Source organism: Poromitra crassiceps (genome assembly GCF_964638095.1).
Source record: "Poromitra crassiceps genome assembly, contig: HAP1_SCAFFOLD_1233, whole genome shotgun sequence".
NCBI lineage: Eukaryota > Metazoa > Chordata > Actinopteri > Beryciformes > Melamphaidae > Poromitra > Poromitra crassiceps.
The window spans coordinates 1,509-12,500 of record NW_028151177.1 but is presented as its reverse complement, the minus strand read 5'-3'; the positions used below and the strand labels follow the sequence as shown (position 1 = coordinate 12,500).

Sequence of the window (10,992 nt, the reverse complement as noted above, 5' to 3'; positions counted from 1 at the left end):
CTGGGGGAGCACGGGGAGAACATGCAAACTCCACACAGACAAAAAGGCCCTTACGGCGAGATACCCCACCTGGGCAGTAGGCACTGAAGATATGGGGGGGAACACAACCACAGCGCTCACAGTGTCCCAGGCGAGAATCGAACTCAGGACCTTCTGACTGCGAGGCGACAGCTCACTGAGCCACCGTGCTCCCCCTTTATATGGTCACAGCCAGAGCCGTATAATAGAAGAGTTCCGACATCTCCATTCACTCCAATGGACCAGTTTTTTTCCAGGAAGTAGAAAGTGGAACTCTTCAGTAAAAAAAGCAGCACTGTCGAGTTGCATCAAAATAGACAGTGTTGTACTTTGAAAGGGTTTTTCATCCCTTGAAATGAATCAAATTGTACATTATCAGCTTTATTTTAACATGCAAAAGTAGCGCGAGACCCATTCCTGGCTGTTCATTGGCTAATGATTCTTGCATTTTGGTCCTCCGCTGACGCCACTCTCTCTCTAGAGGACACTAGTCACAGCCGGTCAGTCAGAGCGGGTCAGAGCCAATGGCAGAGTTTGTAGGGAGTGGAAAGTGATTTTCTTCCGCTGCTGACTGAAATGGTCGGCACCAATGGCAGAGCTCAGCAACCTGCTTCCATGCAGCCAGACTAGCGGATAGCTAGTACTGTAGCAGCGGGGTGCGCTAGTGGAGAGAATGACATACTCTAAAGCCACAATGCCCATGAATTGGTGCGAGGAAACAAAGATGAACAATTCTAAATCACTCAAATGCGTGACAATCTAACTGTGAGCACTGAGCAGGTAGTTTCATCAAGAACAACTTCATAGAGAGGGAAACTATAGGTTACAGTGCATAAAATCCCTTATTACACAGAAATACACCTTTGCAAGTGAAGTGGTACAAAGAACACAGGCATTGGTGTAGTAAGCAGTAGAAAAAAGTCAAATGGTCCAATCTTCCAGCATGACAATAGTCCCATCCACAGGACACACACGGTCACAGAGCGGTTTGTTGACCATGAAGAGGATGTAGTGTAAATGTATCTCCCTGCAGCAGCTGTTCCCACATCTGAACTAATCAAGCACTTACAGAAGATTTGGGGGCATTTCCTGAGAGGGGTTTCCAACATTTGTGTAATACCTTGTTGATGAGCAATGGCCTCATTCAGATAGTGGCACTCCTGCTGGATAGATGGTTCGAGGGATTTCTTGCCCACACCAAAGTTCCTGAGTGTATGGAGAGCAAATCTCCGCTGCTGCTTCCACTTATAGCCATTTGATAACACTAAACCTGTTGGCAACATAAACCAGCGTAAGCAAGCACAAAAGAGGTGTTCATATAAAACAGTACTCTTGAGATTTTCTTAATGGCAATTCTTTTCTAAGAGTTTTAATTTGAGAAAAAAATCAATACATGACACGTTATATTTGTGGGTCTTATCTGATGCTGTCCTGAGCAGTAGGCTAGGTACTGGCAACATCGTTTTCATACAAAGTGCAACACACACGACCTTGATTCCCACGCGTGTCATGAACCAGCGGTATGACAGGGCGGTCTGTGTAATCCTCCCCATGTTCGACCAGGGCCTCTCTCACATTCTTGTACCCGTTGATTATAACAATCCTTCCACTAAAGAGACGAAGGCTGAAAATGTTTCCATATTTCTCTGCAAACTGAGAGAGAAACAGCAGATTGGTTTTGTGGTCCAACACTGAATGGCCTGTTCACATTGTAGAGCTCACACAAGATAGTTGAGGAATATGAAAGAGGATAACTATGTTAGATGCACTGAGCTAGCAGCCACATGTATTGGAGGAAGCGTACGTGCTGTGCTACAACTCTACAACTCTCCCCAGATCGGCAGAGGGGGTGGAGCAACGAGTGGAACAGCAGGGGGAATTGGCTAAGTATTGGGGAGAAAATGGGAGAACCCCCCCATAAAAACAAAAAGAGACCATAGATTGCATAGGAGCAGTCTGATATACTGCCCTCTGTAGGCAAGTACCACTTAGTTGATTAGGTTAGTTCATAGAGTGATAGCACAAGTATTCAGGCCATAAAGAGTGTCACACTTGCTTGAGAACTTTGCAGATCAGTCCGTTGTAAGAGTGCTTAGCAAATTGTCAAAACACTATGGAAAGCTAACTAGCCTATTTAGCAAAGGAGACCATGATGATTCATCGGGAAGTGTTTATTGTACGGATTCTGTCTTACCATACAGTCGCAATTCATTGGATATTATAATGGCTTTGAATGTGACTCAGCCAATCAGAACTGAGGATCAGAACCTACCTTGGTGAAATCCAGGTGTAATTCACTGGATATGCGATGAAGGTCACCAATCAGAGGAAGAGACCATGGTCCAGGAGGAAAGTTTCTCGGGGCTCTGTTCTTCAAAACATCAACAACCAACAAGAAAACACACACAAATATCAAAACACTCCACCCGTCCATCCATTCCAGGGCTATTACGTCATATAATGTCTCCATTTGGTATTTTTTAGGAGCAGAGTTTGTTATTCCGTTTTGACTGTCGTAACATGAGTGCTCGACTGGCTGGGCCAGAATGGCTTCGAATTGTTTTATTCTAATCCGTCACATACACACGCACGCACGTCACACACACACACACACACACACACACACACACACACACACACACACACACACACACACACACACACACACACACACACACACACACACACACACACACACACACACACACACACACACACACACACACACACACACACACACACACACAGTAGATCAAACAAACAACCCACTTGGAAGAGTTCAAGTTCCACCTTTCTTTCCACTTTCCCCTACAGTGTTACATAATATTTGTTTTTGAAGCCGGCTATTCAGGCTCCTCCTCTCCTCTCACAAAGCTTTTTTTAAACAAGAAGTCCACCAAGTGGGGTATCACATGTCAGCATGGCCACCACAGGCCAGGGGTCTTTTGCAAGATTATACATGAGACTGTTTGAGTCGACCTTACAGGTTGAATGTGAGGAAGGAAGGAAAAAATGAATAAGAATTCAGAATCACATGTGCTATATTATAACACATGATTTATGACTGTAGCCTATATTAGCCTGCTGCACTATGAGGCCTTAGCTCTCCTATATCGGGCGAAGCACGACCCTTAGGTGTGGTATAATAAGCTACCATGGCCTGTCGTGATCTATTGCTATATATATATATATATATATATATATATATATATATGTGTGTGTGTGTGTATATATATATATATATATATATATATATATACACACACACACACACACACACACACACAATACCTAAAACCATGGAGGGGAAAATAACACACTTCGCTCTTAAAAAGGACCAGTGCACCCAAAAAAGAAATGACTAGAAACCAGATAATATCAGTGCACCGTAATCCGAAGATGGAACTATTGTTATTGTATTATTATTAATGAGAAACCGGGGGACAGTAAATAGATTAGCTGAAAGCCTGCTGTAACCAACACATAAGGTCTGACATGAGTATTACAAAGCTGTTTTATTTGCCTATCAGTGATGTCATAAATCCTGAGGAGCATGCCGCCGGACACCAGTAGTCAAATGCATGAAATTTGTTCAAAAGTAATCCAAAAGTGACGGAAAGTAATCAGTTACATTACATCATATTGTGTAGTTGGATTACGTTAATGATTACAATTTTTAACAGGTGATTAGTAATTGTATCGGATTGCACTTTTAAAGTAACTCTCCTAACCCTGATCACGAATAACATCACAAGTGCTCGCGTGACATCACTTATGATATCACTAATGACGTCACAGTTGCCCGAGTGACATCACAATTGAGCGACATCACAGATGACATCAGTTCAGTCTATCTATGACATCAGATCCTTAGGTCGCTGGTTCTAATCCGGCTCGCAGATGTCCCAATGTGTACAGTATGGTATCATCAGTCAGTGTGGGTATGGAGGGCCTTTTCTACAGAGGGGTTTATCTTGGTATGGCACACAGGTGATAAGGTTTGGGGCAGTGAGTGGCTCCCAACTTGAAGTCCAGACTGGGCTCCTCTCCAGTGGGTGCAGAGAATGAGAACCTCTGAAGGAGGGAGGTGAAGAAAAGGAATAACTCCATCCTGGCCAGTGGTTCCCCAGGACATGCACGTTTACCTGGGAAGACAGAATACCTAGATCAGTTTGATTGAGAACCGGCGGGACCATCATTAGAAAAATAAGATTTTGTGGCCAAGCTTTGTTCAAACCCACAGAACTTTATTTTAAATTCTAGTCATGATCCCAAGATTTCCAAAGATACCAAATGTGACTTTTTTTTCATATGATGTAATGGTGCAGGCATAGAAAATCTTGCATTTTGATATTTCACTCAATATAAGCGTGCTACAGCTTCAATGAAGTTTGAATGGGTAGATGCAGAATATGTGAGATTATCATACAATATGAAAATGTAAATTTTGAAGCTACTTAAAAAGTGCCAAAATGCTCTTATGTACATGTTGTGCATTCACCATGTTATAAATCATCATCATCATCATCATCATCATCATCATCATCATCATCATCATCATAATTAAAATTGGTAAAGGATGTTAATCACGATTTTGCAGTTTTAGTCACGCTTTGAAATTGGCTGTATTTACCACTACACCATATGTGCCGGAAGTGGGGGGGCAATGGGACAATTGGTCCCCTAAAAATGAGAGAGACTGGGGGGAAAAGACAGGAGAAGACAGCACAGAGGTGCCGGCAGTCAGCACTCCTTTGGGGGAGAGCGACACACTCTTGAAACTTCCCAATCATGGCTATAACTCGTTGTGGTTGTGACAGCTATATATACCACCTTCCCACTATGTGTGTTACACTTAGGGTTTTGATTCATATAGTCTATTTTTATGTTTTGTCCAGTTTTTTGTCGAATATTGAAATGTTCCAGAATTGCATGTTGTGTTAAAAATAAATTATATTTCTATCTACCACTTATTTAGCCTGATTTCCTTGCTTTGGCTTGCTGGGAAATATGCAAATTTGTGTGTGTGTCTGCGTGTGTTTCTGTGACTCCGTGTGTGTGTGTGTGTGCCCGCTGGTGTTTGGTAGGAGGAGGGAGGTGGTGGGGATGTTTTGGGGATATTTTGTTTATTTTATTGTCCCCCCATTTCAAAACTCATTCTGGCGAGCCTGCACTACACCCCTGAGTACCAAGGACTACCAGTCATTGTGCTAAGCTTAGCAGCTAAGCTAACTAGCAGGAGGTGTCGGTCACTACTTTATAGTCTGCACAGAGAAGAGAAGGGCATCTACAGTATCTTCTCGTCTTACCTACCTACGGCAAATAGGCAAATCTCCAAAAATGTTGGCATGTTCCTTTAAGGAGACATTTAGGGGAAACTCCAAGGGTGCAAAAGGGCTTTTAAATGTAAGGCACCACCATCAAACTGAATTGAGTAAATGAGCACCTGGTTAAAACGGCATGTAATTGACTTTTGGTTGAAACTACTACTGACCGGCTGAAAAAGGAAGGAAGGCCTCTCTCTTCCTAAATTTGCCATCCTGGTGCAGGAAGTGTTGAGGGTTGAAAGAGTATGGAGTCTCCCACACCGTCTCATCACGTAGAACTGAGTGCAGAGTGGGCAGGATCGTGGTGCCCTGAGTTTGGAGCATTAAACAAGGAAGCAAATTAAATCTACTTTTTATGGCTGTACTTAAAAGGCTGGAGACTGATGGACTCTACCCATGAAGGGACCATTTATTCAGAGACTGTTGATTCAACCCTGGACTGGAGGGTACATGAAGAGAGACTTACCTGGTGGTGCCTAATCTATGTTGTGCTGGGTTGTCATTTGGTGCCTATTCTGGCTAATGAGCTATGGGCAGAAGAGAGAACTACATCTCATGTGTCCTAGATGACAATCTTTGTCAGATACAGCAATTCTTTCTCACATGCATATCATTTACCTTTGGGATAGTGTACGTGCCCAGCGTGGTGTTCTTGGTTGTCATATGGGCCAAATTCAAGGGCACAATGTTTCCCATTCTCTGGACCTCGTGGATGACTGCGTCAGTATAGGGCATGTTTTCTCTGTCGGTCACAGAGGGCTGCCTGGATGAACCAACGACAGTATCGATCTCAGCCTGGACCCTCTCTGCACAGAGAAGGAACAGGAAACAAGCTCTGATTAGGTGTCCCTCATACATGGCTGCTGAGAAAAGTATGCTAATGAGAGCCACATCCTTGAAGAATGCAAGCAACCCAGAACCTGCCACCCACCACCCATGCACACACACGCACACACACGCGCACACACACACACACACACACACACACACACACACACACACACACACACACACACACACACACACACACACACACACAACATGCACACCTTGTATGTGTGGGTAGTTGATCATGTATAGCAGTCCCCATTGTAGAGTAGTGGTGGTGGTCTCAGTTCCTGCGCTGAACAGGTCCAGGGTGCAACAACACAAATTCTCCAGATCAAACCCAGAATCGGGATCCTCCTTCTACTGACAACACAACAAAGCAATTGCCAGGATCAGTGGTTTGTCGACATTTACAGCTATTTGCACAGAGGATGCACGAATGCGCGCGTGCATGAGCGAGCGCACACGCACGCACGCACGCACGCACGCACAGACACACACACACACACACACACACACACACACACACACACACACACACACACACACACACACCTCTCCCATTTCTGAGAGGAAGCAGTCAATGTAGTCTCTTGGTGATGACGGGTCATAGTTTTCTTTGTGTTCTTTGATCCTAATTTTCACAAAGTCCATCAGCTTATCCGTCAGAGCAAAAAACCTCTGGTGAGGTCCAGGGAGCCACTTCATCAGCCAGGGCAGCATGTTGTACATCTAAAGAGCAAAATCACAGTTAGCCAGACAGATAGGCTGCCATAACAACACATTTGCACCCATGCACAACAGACCTTCAACATTCAATGCTCATTGCTAGTTTATGTGGTCAGGGTGGATATAGCCTTGTGTCCTTTAATGCTCTTAATTTATTACATTGCCTTTAGCTAGAAAAGTAATAATAATGCCTGTCCTTCCATGTAACATAGAGGCTCACCTGTGACCATTTGCTTCCTCCTAAGTGCATCCACTCATTGAATTGCTGAAGGATAGTCTGGAACTGCTTGTCACTGTACTCAAAGCGATCCCCAAACACCAAGCAGCAGATGATGTTGGACACAGCATTGTTCACCAGCAGCTGGGCATTGAAGGGCTCACCTGAAACATGCCAAAGAGACCCAAACATTGTGAAACAGGGCCAATGGTCAAAACGTAAATCATGTGATGGGCCACAAGCAAGCATTATGCAGCATGATACTAGATATAGAAGAAGTAGATATACTGTATTACAAATACAGTACATTACATACCATGGCCAAGATTAAGTGTACATTAAGTTTTAAAGGCCCATTCCATAATGTCTGATTCTTACTGACACCAGTGGCCATTAGAGTAACTGCAGCCAGCATATGCTTGCATTAGCGCGCGTACACCGTACACGCACGTGCCCAGCAGCTGCCTGGCTAAAACGGAGACAACATAAATGAGGTGGTGTTGGTTGCTTTGTAACGTTAGCTGATAAAAGTCACTTGAAAACGGAAACCTGGACAATTTATCGGCCAGATCTGCCTCGAGGCGCCCGGGGAGGATTATGGACAAATTTGCGGACGTTATTATGACGTGTTTGATCATGTTTTGGCTTGAGTTGGCTGCAGGGAAGTGGATACTAACGTTAGCATGAGCCAGGAGCTAACTGCCTAACTGCCTGCTTCTTGACTTGAAAAGATATCATTTACACCCTGTTTTTAGCTGAAATCTCCACTGTAGCCAGGTGCGGCAGCTAATACAAGAAGTGGGGCTGCTGCACCACCTGGCTACATTGAAGATTTCAGCTAAATCAGGGTGTAGCCTACATGATGTATTTTCATGTCACCTTGGCATCTCAGGGCTTGTGGAGACTTTGATTATACCAGGTGAGCAGAAGCAATTTATGTATTTTTTCTGTTGTTTTTTCTGTTCTTGCTCATGGCCCCCTTCACACACAGCAGACAGCTCTACTTGCGTGACGCGGACAGTCTCCATTTCTCCAAACTGGGCCCACGCCGGTTGCATTCTACTGCATGTAGTACACTGACTGTACCTCATACAACCCCACTTCAAACAAACCAAACTATCCCTTTAAATGTATCTCCCTTGGTCAGCCCTGTTCCCATATCCAGGCCCGGTTCTACGGGGGTGCAAAAGCATGCATTGCACCCTTATTTTAATTGTCTGCATGCTCAGTTGAAAAGTGTTTTTTTTTTTTTTTTTTTTTTTTTTTTTAAATAAATGCTACAGCTGCACACTTACTGTTTAAACTTGAATTATAGTTGTTGTTTTTCTTTGTTCTTTGATGTGATTTTATGGCTTTTTTTTTGGCACCTATATGTAACCTTTTAAGGTTGAGATAATTGTATTATCATTATATGGTCCAAATATTTCAGTAAAGCACTTGAAACACTTGAAATATTCTTGCTTGGGTGGTATCATTCTACTTGAAATGATGGTCAAATGCATTATTTTTAGTAAAATAACATTTTACTAAAATGTTGGCCGGGCAACTACACCCCTTCCTATCTAGGATGCACCCCTAGTCATCTTGTTCTGGAACCGGCCCTGCCCATATCTTCAATAAAGCACAGGATGTTATGGAGACAGCGTTTCCCATATCTTATATAGTAAAATACCTTGTTGATGAGCAATGGCCTCATTCAGATAGTGGCACTCCTGCTGGATGGATGGTTCGAGGGATTTCTTGCCCACACCAAAGTTCCTGAGTGTATGGAGAGCAAATCTCCGCTGCTGCTTCCACTTATAGCCATTTGACATCCCTAAACCTGAACATAAAACAGCATAGATTGAAAGCAAGCACAAGAGAGGTGTTAAAGAAACTATTTGCCGCTGTGTATAATGGTGATTTATTAAAACTTGGTCACCTACAGTATGTAGTAGAAATGTGCGGTAACCCTTTATTTTACAGGTCCCTAAAAACGTATGAATTATTTGTAATTAGACATGAACAGCAATGTAACTACACATAATTACATTGGTGTTTATGTCTAATTACAAATAGTTCATAATGCAGTTACATGGTACCGGACCTGTAAAATGGAGTGAGTCTATTCAACTGTAGTTCATATGAAGTTACATGGTACCAGACCTGTAAATTAAAGTGAAAATGAGCCTAGCCTAACCTAACCAACCATACTGACGTGTCTATTTGTACCCGGGTACAAATTAGGGCTGCACGATATTGGAATAAAGTGACATTGCAATGTTTGGTTTCTGCGATATATATTGCGATATCAAAAAATACAGGAATTTTCAAATGACTGGAATAGCTCATCAAGCCTTGCCCCTTTAAGAAGGTAGTGGGTAAGACTGGTGGGCCTCAGAGCGCCATCTAGTGGGATCGCCTTTCACATCAAGATATCAGAATGATAGCCTATCATTGATGTGGGAAGGTGGTCCTCAGAATTGTTTTAACAATCAGAAGTGGGCCTTGAATTAGAAAAGATTGAGCTCTCCTGCTATATATGATACAATCCTGAGTAGACTTAGGTACGAAACTGCAGACTTAGGCAACGTTAAAAAAATTACAACACAGACTAACTACCTTGATTCCCAACCGCATCATGAAACAGTGGTATGACAGGGCGATCAGTGTAATCCTCCCCTCTTTCGACCAGGGCTTCTCTCACATTCTTGTACCCGTTGATGATCACAATCCTTCCACCCATGAGTCGAAGGCTGAAAATGTTTCCATATTTCTCTGCAAACTGAAAGAGAAATGGCAGAATGGTTTTGTGGTCCAACATTGAGTGGCCTGTTCACATTGGTAAGATAAAATTAGATGAGGAATATGAAAGGACTATTAGATACACTGAGCTAGCAGCCACAGTATTCTTTAGTTCCATGCATTTGTCCCCATATCAACTGCTAGTCTTTGGCATTTGTGGTCAGGTCTTTGAGGTGACACTCTGGTTGAAGAGTAACGCCACAAATTAAGGAAATCCTAAAGATGCAAGTTTTCATTTACAAAATGCTGGTAGCTAAATTGGGCAGTCACACTTTGGATTCCTTGCCTGGTTTAGTTCACACTCGTCAATAAAACAAGGTAAGAAAAATCATTAATATCTCAAGACAAATCTGCAGAATCAAATGCTGGGTGCTTGGCCTCCCCATTGTCCATTAGGCTAATTCCTGTTCATGGACCTGGTTGGCCATTATCCCTTACTTCAATAATGGCTGCGGATGTGACAGAATCAGAACTGAAGAACAGAATTACATAACATTACCTACCTTCATGAGATCCAGGTGTATTTCGTTGGCTTTGATGCGATGAAGGTCACCAATTAGAGGAAGAGGCCATGGTCCAGGAGGAAAGTTCTTTGGGGCTCTGTTCTTCAAAACATCAGCAAACAACAAGAAAACACACACAAATATCAAAACACTCCACCCATCCATCCATTCCAGGGCGATTACATCATAGAATGTCTCCATTGGTATTGCTAGGAGCAGAGTTTGTTATTCCATTTTGACTGCCGTAACATGAGTGCTCGACAGGGCCAGTCGACAGTGAAGTTATTATGAACGGGGAAATGTTTTATTTGTGTGTGTGTGTGTGTGTGTGTGTGTGTGTGTGTGTGTGTGTGTGTGTGTGTGTGTGTGTGTGCGCGTGCGTGTGTGTGTGCGCGCGCGCGCGGGTGTGTGTGAGAGAGTGACCTTTGATTGCTTTGCTTTGATTACTGATAGGCTGTGTTGAAGCCTGCCCAGACTCCTCCTCCTCTCCTCTCACAAAGCTTTTGAACAAGAACAGCACCAAATGGGGTATCATGTGTCTGCATGAGTCATGACCACCACAGCATTCAGACTGTGATTTTAGAGG

The 10,992-nt window shown here is 43.3% G+C and overlaps 1 protein-coding gene across 1 annotated transcript in view; it reads right to left on the bottom strand.

Moving 5' to 3' along the window:
* The window catches only part of LOC310771449 (uncharacterized protein), a gene marked incomplete at its 3' end in the record, with an annotated part of 14,673 nt that extends 3,935 nt beyond the window's left edge, over nucleotides 1-10,738 (bottom strand). The window contains exons 1-12 of the mRNA XM_083664060.1: nucleotides 10,407-10,738; nucleotides 9,721-9,883; nucleotides 8,792-8,941; nucleotides 7,123-7,283; nucleotides 6,729-6,905; nucleotides 6,395-6,533; nucleotides 5,964-6,151; nucleotides 5,513-5,654; nucleotides 3,989-4,163; nucleotides 2,291-2,528; nucleotides 1,509-1,671; nucleotides 1,139-1,288 (exon numbers count right to left, since the gene is read on the bottom strand). Coding sequence (XP_083520186.1) covers nucleotides 1,139-1,288; nucleotides 1,509-1,671; nucleotides 2,291-2,528; nucleotides 3,989-4,163; nucleotides 5,513-5,654; nucleotides 5,964-6,151; nucleotides 6,395-6,533; nucleotides 6,729-6,905; nucleotides 7,123-7,283; nucleotides 8,792-8,941; nucleotides 9,721-9,883; nucleotides 10,407-10,607 — 2,047 coding nt within the window. The 5' untranslated portion in view covers nucleotides 10,608-10,738. The remainder of the gene's footprint in view (nucleotides 1-1,138; nucleotides 1,289-1,508; nucleotides 1,672-2,290; nucleotides 2,529-3,988; nucleotides 4,164-5,512; nucleotides 5,655-5,963; nucleotides 6,152-6,394; nucleotides 6,534-6,728; nucleotides 6,906-7,122; nucleotides 7,284-8,791; nucleotides 8,942-9,720; nucleotides 9,884-10,406) is intronic.
* Nucleotides 10,739-10,992: the final 254 nt, after the last annotated feature.